The 17,721-nt window shown below is 46.1% G+C and overlaps 1 protein-coding gene across 8 annotated transcripts in view; it reads left to right on the top strand.

Moving 5' to 3' along the window:
- The window catches only part of NEO1 (neogenin 1), a 182,373-nt gene that overhangs the window by 37,301 nt on the left and 127,351 nt on the right, over window positions 1–17,721 (top strand). For all 8 annotated transcript variants that reach the window (XM_077185271.1, XM_077185267.1, XM_077185266.1 and 5 more), the window contains exon 2: window positions 17,043–17,360. In XM_077185271.1, the coding sequence (XP_077041386.1) occupies window positions 17,043–17,360 (318 nt within the window). The remainder of the gene's footprint in view (window positions 1–17,042; window positions 17,361–17,721) is intronic.

Below are 17,721 nucleotides of genomic sequence, written 5' to 3'. Positions count from 1 at the left end.
GAGCACTCAGACTGCTGGAGCATCCAAAATTAATTTGGATGCTGAAGTGGATCTAATACCATTTTTGGTTGAGTCTCAAATGATCTTGTCTATGCTGTATCAAAGCCCATGGGTTTATCAGCTGCCCATGGGTTTATTCATAGGTCTAGCTTCATTTTTGCTTTAGAAAGCAGCAGGTACATCCATTTGCACAGCCATGCTGATGCTTTTCTGTGTAAGTATATAAAAATAAGTTAGTATATAACTCAGTGCAGGATGTTTAAATGCCTGGTTTGAGCTGCCTGCATCGTGTGCAGCTGGGGAGATGCAGGTGACCCAGCTCTGGGTGCCCAGATTTGATGTTATATAATATCTCATTTCATAAGATTCCTGACACACTTCAGCCTGTGCCTTGCTGAGCTCTGGCCCATCTGCCTGCCCTGATTGTGGTTCCTTCATTTTTGTTGTTGGCACAGACTCCTGTGACAAATATTTAAGAGTTCCCTCATCCTCAGCCAAAGCAGGGATGAAGCCCTGGGTGCTGTGGCTGGGGAGGAGATGCTGCTAGAACTGAAACTGCTAAGCAGAAAAGTGGAGTAATTTACCCTCCCTCTCTTACTTTGTGTTTACAGAGATAAAAACAACTTCTATATATGCAAGTCATGGATTTGAAAACTTTGGGAGACAAAGTAATTACACTTTAATATTGGCTGTAAGAAATCTGTGCTGCAGAAAAACCCTAATCAAATAAAGGCAAAGCATCTTACTTTGCTTAATATTCTGTGATTTATATTCTCTCTGATGTGCAAGCAAGGTAATAGTGCAGCAAGGCAAGGAGGACCTCAGTGGTGCCTGCTATTGAGACAAAGCCAGAAAATCCAAGAAAAGCAATGCTTTATACCAACCTAGCAGGTTTTGAATTTAAATAAAGTGAATGTGATCAGGGTTTGTTTGTATTTGCAGAATGTGCTGCTCAAGTGCATCACATCACAGATGCTGCTGCTTGTGACCAGTTCCTGACCTCTGTTTTCCCCCCTCCTCCCATAATCCCATCTGTAGCATGGATGTTCCTGTTTTGGAGTTGATACAATGATTTTCCATGCTCTTGTCTGGGACTTTTTCATGGTTGATGGTGACACGAGTGCTTCCTTCTCCTGGCAAGCTGCATTTCACCCTTCTTACAGCTGAAAGGAGCTGGTTCAATAGCTCTGTTTGCTGCTGTAGTTCCTAAAGCAAACAAAGAACCCCACCACATATTATATGACAATTTTTCTCGTGGAATTTTTTTGTTTAGAAAGTGTAAATTACTCTGCTAGAAAATAGAGCTTCCCCTTTGTGATAGTCATCATGTGCTGTGAATTACTTGAAATAAAGCTTTTTTATCCCCTTAAACATAGCTTGGAAGTGCTAATGGCAGACTTAGAGGGACCACAATCTAATTATCTGATTATGCCGTGCTTTAGGTAGCTTTAGGTTGGGAGAGTTTCTCAGGAGAAGGCTGTGCAGGCTATTTACATAAAGCCTCGGAAGGGACAGGGAAAACCAGACCAAAGGAATTTTTACCTCTAATGGTGTCTGCTGGTGGTCGGTGGAGGCTCTGCCCTGCAGCTCCCAGCGTTTGTGGCTTTCTCTGAAAGGTGCTGCTTGGGGACTGGGACAAAGCACAGCAGGAATTCTGCCAGAACCTGGGCAAAGCTGTGCTGTTACATCTTCTGGAGCTGTGGAAATGCTGTGTATTTGAATGCACTCCCATCAATGTGCAGTATTTAAAATAGAAAGTTTGTTGTGGCAGGCACTGACCTTGATGCAGATGGGAAGGATGTGCCAAAACCATCACATTGTTGCTGCCAGGGACTTTGAGTGGAGGAGAAAGGCTGCCCTGGCAGTATGGGGAAGGTTGGGTTGAAAAGGAATGCACCCAAGACAGCAGAGTAAGGGTGCTGAGGTCCTTGTTGTGTGCTGGTGACTGCTGGCCTGGGATGGGGCACTCACAGCAGAAGTTGTAGCACCTCTCCCCAGACGTGCAGCTGAGGAGTGGGGTCTGCCTGTGCTGTAGAGCTGGGCCAGGGTCCAGCTGAAGTAGGAGCTGTTTGGGGACCCTGAGGGACCTGCAGCAGGTGAGCAGCTCCAAGTCAGGCTTCAGCCATGGCTCCATGTGTCTCGTGCTCCCTGGACTCGTGGGCTGGGCTCTGGGAGCCAGAGTAGCCCAGGTTGTGTGGTTGGTGGTGCAAACCAACCCATCATTGATTGCAGTGACAGCTCCACACCAGGCACTTGGTGGAGCTTTTACTGCTGCATTCCTCAAAACACATCTTTCCTTGTCGCAGACATCTTTCATGAAAAATCCTTTCTTAGGATTTTTCCTTGTGAGAAACTGCAGTTTCAGCAACTAAAAGTAAACAATAGTTATCTGCTGCTGTAGAATGCAACAGGTAGACCTGGGATTGGTCTCCTGTAGATGTTGAGATTTCCTGACCACTCATGGCAGAGCTGGCTCTTGCTCTGTCTGAGACACAGATCTTTGTTATTCATTCTTTTTTATTCTTAGTTTAGCTGGCTTCTGAAGAAACCTTTTCCTTTCTATTTCTTTTGAGTATAGTCTTAATGTAACATATATCATAAAATAATAAATCAAGCCTTCTAATCATAGAGTCAACATTCTCATCTCTTCTTCATCCTGAAAACCCTTGTGACCACAGTCACATTTCCTAATGTTGCCATTCTTGTGGCTTTGGGACTTTTAATTTGCAGATACTTAACTAAAGCTCACAGTTGTGATATGTCAGGAGGGAAATAATGAAAAGCCAGTTTGGGGGTGTCTCTCTCACCATACTTTGCTGCTTTGGATGCTCACACACTTCTTGCTTGCTCTCTTCTGTTGTTGGGAAATTGTTCCTTGGGGAAGTTTGAAGCTTGGCTGGCCAGATCCCTGAGCAACCTGATCTAAATAGACCTGCTTGGGGGGCAGCTGGCTGGACTAAATGAGCTCCAGAGGACTCTTCCATGAAAGGAATTGCATTTAAATGATGTTTTGTGAAGTATTATCATCCAAAATTTTTGGTTTGGGCAGTGAGTTGTCAGGTCCTTTGCATCTGCTGTCCAAGCAGATTGAAGAGCTTTTCATTGCAATAAAGGTAAATATTTCTCTGGTGAAAACTGAGATTTGATTGCAGTCTATGAATTGGAACCACTGCTGAGTGGTAGATGCTTTGTGTGCTGCCTTTCCCTAAAAGCCCCCGTTCAGGAGCTCACACTTGGGCTCTGCCTGCCCAGGTGAGCCTTTGCCTGCTCCAGGCAGGGACCAGCCCAGTGTGCCCAGGCCTTGGGAGCCATGGCTGGGGCACCTGGCACTGCTGCCAGCAGGTCCTGCTCTGTTCTGTGCACTTGTTACCTCTTCTGCAGTTCTGTTGCCATAATTAGCCCAATTAATATTTCATCAGCTCTGTCTGTTTGTTTAACAGCTTTGGAACGAGGTGGTGTGAATGGAGTGCTGTTCTCAGAGTGATGCACAGAGTGCAGGTCTGGGGCCTGGTTTGATGTTATTATTTCAACTGCAAAATTCTCCTTGGTGTGAAGCAGAGCAAAAGCTTGCAGAGGAACCTTTCAAATAACCACCCAGTGTGTGCCAATCCATAGCACAGCCAGGATTAGCCAGAGCAAAGGCTTGAGGGAAGCAGCAGATCCAGAACTGTGCATCCAGTAATACCCATATCTATATGATAATTCACTTAATACATGCAGTAATTGTATTTCCACTCTTACATAAGATCTTTTGAAATGTACTTTCCCACTTTGAAATAATCTGTGTTATATAAATGAACAGAGAAATCTGTTTTTCCCCTCACATGTATAAAACATTTGCCAAGCTAATACTTGCAAATGTTTTTGCTAATATATTTGCAAAGCTACAGTTGAGCTTTTTCCTTCATTCTGACAAAAGCTGCGCCAGTCAAAGCTCCAGTGGTGCCTGGGAACTGGGGAGGTGAAGGCAGTAAACAGGGGAGATGAAAGGTGCTGCTTGTCTTCACACACTGCCACAGGAAGTGTTTTCATTCATGTGCTTTGAGGAGAGACAAGAATCTGTGTAAAGCTTTTAAAACTGCTCTTTCACTTCATTTTACTGTACTTTCAACTGAGATCAAATGGGGCAGGGATGGCTGTTCCACACGCTCCAGTTCCAGCCCAGGGTTGTGTTACCCACACAGCTCCAGTGCTTTGGGCTGCTGTGGGAATGGATGGCAGGGACACCCTGGGGCTGCCCCTTGCCCTGCCAGACAGGGGGGAGAGCTGTGCACATCCCACTCCCCGTGGGGAAAAGGAGACACTGAGAATCAGGAGTTAAAGAGCCAAATGCCTCAATTTTTCTCATAGCTTTTCTTGGATTGTGAGGTTTAGGAGCACTCAGAGCTTAGCAGGAATCGGTTACAGAGAAATCTCAGCTGGGTAAAGAAATGGCTGCAAAGTTACAGTAAAGGATTAGTGCAATTAGGTTTTTTTACAGATCTGTTTAGAATACAAATACACTGTTAATAGGCTGCAGTTGCCTTCCCAAAGTGTAGCTGCTTGATTTCTTATATAGCAAATAATAAACAAAAATCCAATAATTTGCTCTACTTCACGTACATTCACTGCACTTGAAATAATTAAGTTGTGGTAAATAAGACTTGGGGATATTTTGGGTTTTATTCCAGATCATTTTTGTGCATTTCATGAGGAAGGGGCAGAAGATTTGCAGATACTCCCTCAGGAGTGCTGGCCCAGGCAGAGCCCGTGGCTTTGGTGAACAGGAGCAGCCAAAGTGTGCAAAAGGCATGAAATGTTTCAGGATCAATATGCAGAGTTCACAGCTGAGAGGATGAAAAAAGCCAACCAAGCCCTGGTTTGTTGTGGGGGTGGCACAAATGGAGAGCTTTACCCAGCACTCAGAGTAAAGAATGAGGAACTTGAAGGAGCTGTTGACTCCACAGTGCATGGTCAAGGTCCTGCTTAAACTGCGTTCCTGATGGGCACAGGTCTGGGATGTCATTTCTTGGCTTCTTTTTCTAACTTGCACAGTGAAAATGGTGCTCATTTGAATATTGGAGTTGATGTGGATATCAGATTTAAATATTATATACATTTTTATCAGTTCAGGATTTGCCAAGTCCTCCTGAAATCTGCTGCAGTAGCATACTAGTTTTGTAAGCCTTGTTATGTATTATTTCTTTTCTATGGCTCATTCATTGATGGTACTGGGAAGATGTTTGGTTGATATTTTTGATGGGTGTTGTAATTTTTCAAGGGTCCTGATGCTGTGCTGTGGTCACTGACCAGAGTGGACATTTCTGGGGGGTTTAGCTTTGCACTCCACAGCTTTTAGTCTGGGCTTTGCAAACACAGGCACAAACCCTCATGCTCAGTGCAAGCCCAAGAAAACTGGGGACACCTCTGGTTCTCTTATTTCCTCAGCTTCCCCAGGGCATTACCTTGGTGCTGCTGTGACTAAAATCTGCCCCAGTTTTCCATGTCAGTGAGGGCACCTACTGCATCCCTCTTTTCCAGTGGCTGCTGATGTGCCTGTCATCCCACTCTAACCCTTTCTGCTAAAACAGCCTCAGTCTGGGGCTCTCTGGTTGGCAGCTCACTTTTACAGGAGTGTTAGGAGTTAAATTTGTGAGGGGCAGGTTTTATTGCACCTGACTCATCCCCAGCTTAAACCACAACAGCACCCAATGAACTCTGCAGATAATGTTGAATTTTATGGGATAGAAAACGGGTGTAAGGATGTTCTTAAAATAAGATTTTTGGTAACATTGTAGCATGTGTGTAGTAGTGTGGATGTGCATAGTTTCCACTTTTCTACTATTCCTTTTTTTTTCACTACTGCCCTGAAAGATCAATAAAACCCTCATTAACACATTGCTAGGGTTATTATATTTTTATGTATTGTGGATTGGTGTGATTGGGCAGTGCTTGGTAGGAAAGCAGAGAAGGGAAGGGCTGTACCATTATTCTGCTGAGTGTACAGAATTTACTGATTATCCTGATCTCTCTGCACTAGCCCCCTAAATTAGGGACCCTCCAATCCAATTCTGAACTCAGATTAGTTTTCCCTCTCCCCTCTGTCCTTCCTTGTCTCTCAGAGGGCAGCTCTGGGGTGCTGCTGGAGGTTCCTGGCTGTGCTTTCCCTCCAGGAGCTGCTGAGCCAAGGAGCAGCCCTGAGGTCCCTGGGCTGACTCTGGGGGGCTTTGCTGCTCTTGCTTCTGCCCTGGCTGCTCCCAGCATCTGCTCTGGGCTGCTGGCACAGGATGCTGAGTTCAAGGCATTCCCTTTGCTCTGATCCAATGCTGCTGTTCTGTTTCCAGGTCCTCTCAGATATTCCTTGCTTGATCTGACATTAAAGGTATTGGTTAAGAATTTTTTCCTCTTTCATGAAGTGTGCCAAAGAAAAGACACTTTCCTTAGAAAGACACTGGAAATTATGTTCAGCAACTTTCCATTTGATGCTTCCTTGCATCTTTTTTTTTTTCATGTTCATCCTTTTTTTCATTTTATGCTTCCTATAGAAACCAATTTTCTTTTTTCTTTTCCTGCCAATATTTCTTCCTGTGTGGCTTTTCTGACCATTGCATTTCAAGCCTTGACTTGGTAACAGCTTCACATTTGTGAGCATCCCTTGGCATCTCTGTGGCTGCCTGGAGCCCTGCACTGAAGAGGTGTTTGGGGGAGGGAGATCATTCCCTGAGTGCAAAGCCTGCCTCACTTAAAGAGCATCTTAAACTGCATTAGTTCTCTTGGGTGCCCCATAACCTCCTTGGCATCTGAGAAGTGGGAAAACTGCTTTCCCCTTGATGCACACTTCTTGGATGCTGCAGCGTGTTTACACTTGGGAAATATTTAAGTAATTGGTTTCAGCAAATAATTCTCTTGTGATGTGTGGGGATTTTTTTCTGTATTTATATTCTAAACCATTTTTGAAATACCAGTCTGGTAAAAAACCCACCCTGTCTGAAGCAAGGAATGTGCTCCCTGCTTATGTGGGCTTGGTGTGCAGAGCAGCTGGGCATCTCCACAGGGAGCTCAGTGCCTTGCCTGGCCTTGGGGAGCCACTTCTGTGGGTCTGAGCAGGGTGGTTTGAGTGGAGCCCAGGCAGGGGAGCAGGGCAGCATGAGGAAGCTCCTTGCATTGTGTGCAGTGTGTATTTTCAGCCTTACAAGTGGGTTTTCTGTTTATCCTTAACCCTCTGAAAGCCACTCTCTTTCCCATCTCTGTCTGAAGAGGTAAATTAGGTGCCTGAGTGCTCAGAAGACTGGAACTCTGGGAGAGGAAATCCATTACTCCAGGAAAAAATGGAAATTCCTCTTCACCTGCTGTAACAACTGTAGCATTGTCAGGAGCCAACATCTGGGAGCTATTTCTGGGGAAAAGTCAAAGTACTATTGTTCACTGGGAGGAACAGAAATGCATTTTCTTCCTTTTGTAGGTGTCTTTACAGTGCCCTCTAGGAAACTTGTGGAGAAATGCTGGAGGGGTGTTTCTCAGCCCAGGTGGAGAAAATAATGAAAAGAGGCCCTGGAAGAATTAAAAATTAAATAAATAATGGAGCTCTGGTCCCCTGGGACTGAGGTGCTTTTTGAAGGAAGCACTGCTGGTATTAAAAACTGATAGTTACTTGAAATGAGAGAAATGGCTTTAGTATTCCACAAAAAAAGGGAAAAGTGGATAAAATCCTTTAAGCTCTCCTTCTGAAATGGTTATGAGAAGGAATTCTGCAGTTAGGACCTTCAGAGAGGTTTCTTCACTGGCTTAATTCAAATATAGGGTGTTAGATGGTCCAACTTGTGTTTCCTTTGATTTATAAAAGCAAAATGACCTGAAAGAATGTTCCTTGCACAAGGTGAGAGGTTTGTGGGGCTCAGCTGCTGCATGAGAATTCTGTAAAATCCAAGGATATTTTTAAACAACCTGAAAGAAATCCACATTTTTGGGCCTAGTGCTTATAAAGGATTTTTTCCCTGGCACACCAGGAGGAACAAAAGGTGCACCAGAAGTTGTTTTTGAAGCACAGCTGGTAGGCAACTTTTATTTTCCTTTTTTTTTTTTTTTGAGTATGGATTTAAGGCAAATGAATAAATTCTTGTGAGTAGGAACCAGTTTAAGAGTGGGAATATGGACTGGACATGAGAAGTACCTCCTTGGTGGGGATTTTTTTAACAAATTGCACAAGGGTGTCACGAGGAGTGGTTCCAGTGGGTCCTGCTTTAGGTGAAGAGGAGTTGGTGCCATCTTTTCTGCTGCAGCTCTCCAAGCTAACAGAGCTGCAGCCCCACAATAAAGGGACACAGAGGTTGTGACCTGGTGTGACAGTGCTTGGAGCAGCTGCTGAAGGGAGCCAGGGCACAGCACCTGGGACAATTAACTGTAATGAATAAAATCACTTCCACGTGGTCCAAATGCAGGTAAAAATGTCTGTGCCTCTCGAGGGGTTTGGAAGGCTGTGGAACTGAACACCAGATAAATGCATCTCCACAGACATCTGATCTTGGAGATTACAATCTGTGTTTGGATTTGGCTGCTGATCATTATCGTGTTTTTCTTGCCATTATTTAATAATATATGAGGTGATGGTATCACTTACAGAGGGAGTGGTTGGAGCAGATGCAGGGATGCTTCCTTGCAGTGATTTACTGCAAACACACCACACTCTTTGGAGGCTTCTTCATTCTATTCCTGCACACTTTTTTATTTTAATGGGCTAATTTTTTCCAATATAATTTTGTGCTTGAGGTCCATCAAGAAGGTCAGTTAAGATTAAGCCAACAGTAATTTGTTATTTAACAAATGAAAGGTGTAACTGGAAATACAAACAAAGCTCTAAAGGCATTGTTGCAAAATATGGCTTACTTTGCTTGACTGGCTCTTTGTTTATGGGCTGTGCTGTCTGGGTACTCCCAAGTTACTGAGGCCAAGTCCTGAACCCTGTCACCTCTTTGTCTGTGACAATGGTGCCATCATTGTGGTGACTGTCTTGATTTTTGTGTTCTTGTTGGTACATGATGTCAAAAACCTCAGCTCAGTCGCACCATAAAATCTGGGGATGGTTTGTGTTGGAGAGGACCTGAATGTAACAGCCTGAATGAGGGATGTGGGACTCTCCCAAATGCAGTTTATTGTATCCAAGAGGTGACAGCAGCCCAGGGTGCTGGGTGACAGAGCTGTGCCCACAGCTGTCAGCTCCAGCTGCAGGCAGGCCTGGAGTCCCTTTGGGTTTGGTTACAGTGCATTCTAGACTTTTCTTTTGGTTCCAATGCATTCTAGACTTTTCTTTTGGTTCCAATGCATTCTAGACTTTTCTTTTGGTTCCAATGCATTATAGACTTTTGTTTTGGTCACAATGCATTCTAGACTTTTCTTTTGGTTCCAATGCATTATAGACTTTTCTTTTGGTTACATTGCATTATAGACTTTTCTTTTGGTTACATTGCATTATAGACTTTTCTTTTGGTTCCAATGCATTATAGACTTTTCTTTGCTGAGCATCTTCATACAGCAGAACCAGTCTATACCTGAACTATTATCTCTAGCCTATCATAACTTGCATCATTACCACATTCATGTCACTGTTCTCCAATCACTAAAAGTTAGTACATTACAGTTTAAGCTAGAAGTTGTTTTTCAGTTTTCTTGCAGTGGAAAATTCTGAGACCTTTTTTCTCCTTGCCACATTTGCTGCCTTGTTTGCCTGTGCTCTCTTTCTGCTTGGTAAAAACATCTTCTTGTTTGGGGTGGGTTTATCCTTTGCTCTAAGCCATATAAACCCCTTCTAACTCACACACCCTTTGCCTCCTTGGTTATCCAGTCAGACTGGCTCAGCAATTCTTTACTTCTGTATCAGAACTTGCTTCCATCTCTATTCCTTCATCAGACTCTACATTTAAAAATCTTTCTGCTAAGCACACATATCTGTGAGACTTTCTTGTCAAGCTTCCATCCTTCCCAACATCTGAAGGATTATCCATTGCCATCCCTGCCAGAGGCAGTAACACCCTCCCCTGTCCCAGGGTGCTCCAGGCCCTGTCCAACCCAGCCTTGGACCCTGCAGGGACAGGGCAGCCACAGCTGCTCTGGGCACCCTGAGCCAGGGCCTGCCCACCACAACGGGGCAGAATTTCTTCCACATGTCCTCCTCCATCCTGGAAGGATCTCTCTCCCTTGGGGTTTGAGAACAGCCCCTTCCCTTGTGGGCAGGGGGCATTTGAGGCACCCCAGCAATCCTCAAGCACCATTCCTAGCCCACAATTCCCAACATGCTGGGGTCAAGAGGAGTTCCTCTTTGTGATGGATATCTTTGTTACAGTGTGTTAAATCATCAGAGGAGGAAATCTGCTTGAGCTGGAGGAGAAGGGAATCTACAGAGTGTGGGAAAGTCTGGATTTATACAAGGCATTACTTATCTCATAATGTTCCATCACTTGCTCTGCCAGGTTCCACTGGCAGCCCCTGCTGGAATTATGGAAGTCCCAGCAGGATTTATGCTGTACTCTGCAGTCTGGGGTAGCTCTTACACTCCCTCCTTTTTTTCTTGATGCTTAAGTGCAGTTTAATTTTTTTGTCTGGTATAATTTGTGGATTGCAGAGTCTTTGTGAAGCAGGACCTGAAGTGGTGTTGAGAGAACAGAGTTTAGAAATGTGACCTTGGTTTTTGAGTGTGGTGAACTTGCCAAGCACTGTGTGTTTGATTGGGCTTTGGAAGTGCTTTATGAAAGTAAAATCAAAAGATGCTTAGCTGGAATATATTGCTGTTGTAGTTTAATTTGATCAGGTGGTGTGTAATCTCTGTTGCCTATAAGAGAAAAATGTAATGTTAAGCAGAAAATACATCTTTGACTAAGCATTGGTACATTGTAGTATCATAGATAAATTTTGCTTATTGGGGAATGCAGAATGCTTCTGATGCTGTCAGGACACTAAATTACCAAGCTGAAAATATATACATTTATTTAGAGATTACCACATGCAGCAATTTGCCCACACAGATAATGTGCTCCTTAGCCATGAATATGTGAACAAAACCACAGAACCAGTTCCCTGTGAGCTCCTGCTGGCAGCCTGCAGGGAATGGTGTGGGGAACATCTTCACTTAAACCACGTCTGGCTGATTCTGGAGGCAGCTTTTTGTAATGATGTGGGTTAGGAAGGCCATAACACTGTCTTTAGGATTATGGAGGCCATTGGGAGCGTTAATTAAATTCTGAGGAGAAGCCTTTTAAAAGTGCAATCCTGCAGCCAAAGAGCTTGGAGCTTTTATCATTGACTCACAGTGAGAAGGGGCTGTCTAACCATTCCTGCCAGTCTGATCAGCACTTGTCAGGTGCTTCTGTTTTGCATGTCAAGCTTGAAGGATGTCATATCCATGCTCTGAATTGCCTTGGAGAAGGACAGAAGGACAGGTATTGCCCCCAGTGCCACATCATTCCTCAGCTCCCAGCAGTGAGTGATCAAAGCCTGGTTTGACTCCTTCCAAACCAGAGCCTGGTGTGCTGCTCATCAGCTAATTGTGATGGCAGCTTTTGGCTGCCCTAATTTATCATCCTGTTGGGAAAAAGGATTCTGAAATGATACCTCTGCTTCACATTTTCCTTCTGGATGGTTGGTGCATTTGGTCCTTGTAAGATGTGTTGTGGTTTCTTTGCAAAGCGAAGGGGAATGAGGTGTTGGAGCCCTGTGCTGGGGCTGCAGCTGCTGCTCATGCTCAGGAGAACATCACAGCTGAGCTGTTCTGGTGGCAGCACAGAATCCCAGTCAGAAAATCTCCAGGCACTGTTCCTGTGCACCAGTTTGAGGTGATTTATGTGGAGTCAGTAGGACTGAGATCAGAGTGGTTTTGTCTGGAGTTATTTTCCTAAGTGCTGTAATTTCTGATGAGCTGGTGGCAGGCGCTTGTTAAAGGACACATTTGGGTGATTTAAGGTGGATATTGGAGTGCTTGTGTCTTCCAGAAATTAACTGGATAACGAAGGGAAGCTTCTTCCCATTTGTGCAGCTGCTTGGCATTTACTGTTCTACACATTGCTCACATGAAGCTCTATAAAGATGCAGAAAATGCTGCAGGACAGGCTGGAAGCACTTCATGGTTAAATACTGTCAGGTCACCTTGGGGTGCTGGGTTTGAAACAGTGCTTGGCTGAAACAGTGTCACAGCTGGTGGTTACTTGTGAGACTTGGAGCAGAGAGGAGCTACAAGGAGGACTAGAACAACCCAGAGTATTTTTAATAGTAGAGGCTAGGAATGTATGAAAGTAGTTAATTGGGCATCAGTTCCTGGACAAATGAGTGAGGTGAGCAAGCTGGTATTTCCCAAACTTACAATCACAGAATCCTGGAATGGTGTGGGTTGAAAGGGACCTTAAAGCTCATCCATCCCCACCTTCTGCCATGGGCAGGGACACCTTCCATTATCCCAGGCTGCTCCAAGCCCCAGTGTCCAGCCTGGCCTTGGGCACTGCCAGGGATCCAGGAGCAGCCACAGCTGCTCTGGGCACCCTGTGCCAGGGCCTGCCCACCCTCAGGGAACAATTCCTTCCCAATATTTAACCTAAACCTGCCCTTTTCCACTTTTGAGCCATTCCCTGTGTCCTGTCCTTCCATGCCTTGTCCCAGTCCCTCTCCAGCTCTTCTGGAGCCCCTTCAGGCCCTGGCAGGGCTCTGAGCTCTCCCTGAGCCTTCTCTTGTCCAGGTGAGCACCCCCAGCTCTCCCAGGCTGGCTCCAGAGCAGAGGGGCTCCAGCCCTTGGAACATCTCTGTGGCCTCCTCTGGGCTCTCTCCAGCAGCTCCACATCCTGCTGTTGATGTTGGAGGCTGTTTTGTGGGGATTTTGTGCTTGTGTGTTTTAGGTAACCTTGTATTTATCTTTCACTGCCAGAGTGGTTGATGGTGTAAACTGTGTTTGTTACATTTTCACACCACTTAGGGAAGAGCAAGGGCAAAGTTAGAGTTCAAATTTGGCAAACTGCTCTGTGGAAGGACCCAAGGGCAAGTTAATACAGTTAGGCAGGAATAATCAGCTAGTCTAGCATTAAATTGAAAGTAGCAAGCCTTACAGAACAGGATCTGGAGATTATGGTAGTGATGTAGTCAGCAGTGCCACACTGCTGAGCTAATCCCTACTGCCTGTGTGCTGGGATGGGCACAGGAGAGCTAAACCCGGCTGGGATGGGCACAGGAGTGAGTGCTAAACCCAACTGGGATGGGCACAGGAGTGCTAAACCCAACTGGGATGGGCACAGGAGTGCTAAACCCGGCTGGGATGGGCACAGGAGTGCTAAACCCAACTGCCTGTGTGCTGGGATGGGCACAGGAGTGCTAAACCCAACTGCCTGTGTGCTGGGATGGGCACAGGAGTGCTAAACCCGGCTGGGATGGGCACAGGAGTGCTAAACCCGGCTGGGATGGGCACAGGAGTGCTAAACCCAACTGGGATGGGCACAGGAGTGCTAAACCCGGCTGGGATGGGCACAGGAGTGCTAAACCCAACTGCCTGTGTGCTGGGATGGGCACAGGAGTGCTAAACCCAACTGCCTGTGTGCTGGGATGGGCACAGGAGTGCTAAACCCGGCTGGGATGGGCACAGGAGTGCTAAACCCGGCTGGGATGGGCACAGGAGTGCTAAACCCGGCTGGGATGGGCACAGGAGTGCTAAACCCAACTGGGATGGGCACAGGAGTGCTAAACCCGACTGGGATGGGCACAGGAGTGCTAAACCCAACTGGGATGGGCACAGGAGTGCTAAGCCCAGCTGGGATGGGCACAGGAGTGCTAAACCCAACTGCCTGTGTGCTGGGATGGGCACAGGAGTGCTAAGCCCAGCCTTGTGTGCTGGGATGGGCACAGGAGTGCTAAACCCGACTGGGATGAGCACAGGAGTGCTAAGCCCAGCTGGGATGGGCACAGGAGTGCTAAACCCGGCTGGGATGGGCACAGGAGTGCTAAACCCGGCTGGGATGGGCACAGGAGTGCTAAACCCGGCTGGGATGGGCACAGGAGTGCTAAACCCGGCTGGGATGGGCACAGGAGTGCTAAACCCAACTGGGATGGGCACAGGAGTGCTAAACCCAACTGGGATGGGCACAGGAGTGCTAAACCCGACTGGGATGGGCACAGGAGTGCTAAGCCCAGCTGGGATGGGCACAGGAGTGAGTGCTAAGCCCAGCCCTGTGTGCTGGGATGGGCACAGGAGTGAGTGCTAAGCCCAGCCCTGTGTGCTGGGATGGGCACAGGAGTGCTAAACCTGACTGGGATGGGCACAGGAGTGAGTGCTAAGCCCAGCCCTGTGTGCTGGCAGGGCTGAGGCACGGAGCTGTGGAGTTGCCAGGACACAGAAATGACTCCGTGTCTGTGGCCCATTGAGATCTTGTCTGTGCTAGGGCATTCTCTTGGGTTTTGGCACATCTTGCTCCCTGCCACTCATCTCCAGAGCAGATCTGGGGAGAAATCACCTCCACCCTGGTGGGAATGAGTGAGATTTATCTGTTCCTGTTTCAGCAGGGAGACAGACTGAGCATAAGCTCCTTGGGCAGTGCTAGCAGCAATGGAGGCAGTGGTGTGTACCCACCTGTGTATGGAAGTGTGTGCCAGGGGAAGGACTCCCTGATATACAATATCAAATTTACCAAATACACACCCATTCTCCCCAAAATAAGACACTGTCATTGAGCTGAGTAATCACTAGGTGGATGGAGTGGGAGAAATGGCTCCTTGGTACAAATAGAAGTTTATTAAAGTCAAGGGTGTACAAACTCTTCTTGTGCTGAACTGAGGCTTGAAGGAGACTTGAGCTTAGCTGCCTGCAGTGTGATTCTCCAGAGTGCCCCAAACCCAGCTGCAGATCCTCTGAAACCACATCAGAGACCATTTTTTAACTTCCTTCAAGCTGGATTGGGGTTATTCACCAGCCCTCCTCATTTAGTGCCCAGGGCACTCAGTGCAGGAGCACAGTGATATCCTGGGACAAAGCAGTTGTGCTGTCTCTTCCCAGGGCTCTTGGCAGGAGTTTGGTACCTCTGAAGCCTGCCTGAGGATCTGCTTCATTTCTTCCTTAAGGGTTATAATCCCTGTGGAGCTGCTCTTAGGTCTTGCTGTGACCTCTCTTGGCATCCTCTGCTCTATTTCCTTGGACACATTGTTGCTTCCAGGGCAAGAAGAATTTTACTCTATCGATGGATTAGATCTGCTCCAGTCTGCACTGGAGACTGGCAGGGCAAACAAAAAGCTGCCATTCCCCTTTTAAAGATTTTCTGACTTTTCTTTGAAAAGCAAAACTCAGACCAGTGTGTTTTGTTCTCTTAGGGGTCGAGATTTATTCTGGAAAAACTTGGAGAAGCCTGGAATTGAGGTGGGGGGGAAATGCTTCCCTTGGAAAGCCCAGGGACTGTGCAGCTCAGTCTTTAATTTTGATAAGAACTTTATGTTTCTGCTGCACTGGAGGAGATTATAGGGATAAAAAGGTCAAAGATTTTCCTGCTGTTCATGGCTCTTGTTTCTGCTCTGCCTTTTGCTGCTTCAGAGCTGACACTCAGAGGATTTCAGAGGCACAGAGAATTGAGAACATCCACACATATGTGCCCTTGTACAAACCAGAGTAACATAAGCAGCTCCTAGATATTTTTTAAGTTTATTGATTTTTTTTTTGTTCTGTATACTTGGTTTGGTTTTTTTTTTTTTTTTTTTGGGATGCCTCTATTATCCTCAAGAAAAACAATCCCAAGGATTTGGATCCCAACCTAACTCTGTCTGATCTCCAGCCTGACTCTGTCACTGGAGAAATGTCAATCTTTCTAGAATGTTTTCCTGTATTTCCTCTTTGAATTCCTGAAGGTAAGAGAGCGTTTGAATGCTATCAGCTGCCAAAGCCTCATTTATCTGTTGTTTCTTTCACACCACTCCTGCCTTATCTCCAAGTTGCTGTGAATTGTGAGTAGCAGAGACAATGGGCTCTGTGCAGGAAGGCTGGAGTCCCTCCGGGGGCAAGCTGGAGGCTCTTTGGAGACCAGGGACTCTCTGTGTAGTTCGGTGATAGAGGAAATCACATCAATTTGTTAATTAAGGTCATTTTAGAAGGTAAATCCGATTTTAAAGCCCCACAAACAACCAAGCAATGGGAGAAGCTGCAGTGCTTCCAGGACTGCCTTTGTTTGCAAGTAAAGGTCGCATTCAGAGTTTGTGCTTTTCCCTCAAACCCCAGAATTATTCTGTGGCTTAATTAAACAAATCATGTTTTTGAATGCATATTTGTCTTTTAGGTGGTCTTAAAATATTTTGCCATTTTTCTGTTGACCATGAGATGAAATGGTCAATGGTGAGGGATGAAATGCTTTTGAGATGAGTGCAGGAGTTTGTTATTGTTATATGAGTGTTATTTCTAAGGTGGGCTTTAAAAACTGAAATGCCCTTTTCCCTGAACCCAGGGTTGTGCTGATTGGAAACCTGTTCTTCTCTGGAAGAATTTGTCTTCTGTTTTCTACAGATGATTAAATTAAGACAAGTCAAAGTGATATTGACACACAATCGTTCTGCTTGACCAAATACACCAGCAAGACAGTAATTAAAATTCACTTCTTAATGCAAACTAGATGTTAATTACAGAACTCTTTGGGGAATACTTAAAATGAAAAAGTAATCATGTTTATCCTGGGCTAGAATAGAAGTAAAAAACCACTGTATGACACTTGCAAGATGTGTTAAGCCCAGAATGGGAGACTTTGTCCTGAGGGCTGAATTGTTCTGGATGGTTCCCAACCTTGGTTCACAAACCAAAGGACAGCACTGCTGGGGGGGCACCCACACCACAGAGGCCGAGAGCAGAGCAAGGAAATAGATTTTAGGGATGAAAATGTCTGGGAATCTGAGGGTCCATGATGTGAATAATCAAAGCAGAAAACACTGTCATCAAGGAAGACCGAGCTGGCTGTATGTGTTAGGGGCAGGATGTGAGTGCTGCTGGTGCTCGTTCCAGTATCTTCAAGGGGGGTGTGGTTCACGTTAAAAACTGTGCAAAACTCATCCAAAAATTCTGTGCTGCTTTACAGAATCGCTTGTGAGAACCTTCACTCCTTTCTACTTCCTGGTGGAGCCCCTGGACGTGCTGGCAGTGCGAGGGATGTCGGTGATCATGAACTGCTCGGCGCAGTGCGAGACCCCGCCCCGGATCGAGTGGAGGAAGGACGGCTCCTTCCTCAACCTCGTGTCCGACGACCGCCGCCAGCTGCTGCCCGATGGATCTTTGTTAATCAACAGCGTGGTGCATTCCAAGCACAATAAACCTGATGAGGGATATTATCAGTGTGTGGCAACTGTGGACAGCCTGGGGACCATCGTGAGCAGGACAGCGAAGCTCACCGTGGCAGGTAAGGCTCTGCTTGGGAGTGTGGCTGAGAACGTGGTGATGGCAGCTGTGGTGGGTGAGTGATGCCATGGCTGAGTCTCACAATTAAAAGGAAATATCATGTATGTGTGGTAAGAGAAGTTTTACAGATTTATAGTTAAGTTTCACTCCCCTCCCTTGTGTTGTTATCAGGGGTGCCCTGGGTTTTGGGACATTTGGGAGGGTCAGCTCCTTACTGTGGCAGCTCCTGAGCTCCAATCAAGATGTCAGGAAGGGATCTCCACCACTGGACAGCAAAGAAGGATTCAATGGACAGACCTTTGGGAGAGGCTAAAGGGTTAAAAGGCAAAAACTCCATTGTGTGGAGGTTTTGCCTTTTAAAA

This window comes from Agelaius phoeniceus, chromosome 13 (assembly GCF_051311805.1).
Source record: "Agelaius phoeniceus isolate bAgePho1 chromosome 13, bAgePho1.hap1, whole genome shotgun sequence".
Lineage (NCBI taxonomy): Eukaryota > Metazoa > Chordata > Aves > Passeriformes > Icteridae > Agelaius > Agelaius phoeniceus.
The sequence above is the reverse complement of the archived record's forward strand: the minus strand, read 5'-3'. Positions and strand labels throughout refer to the sequence as shown.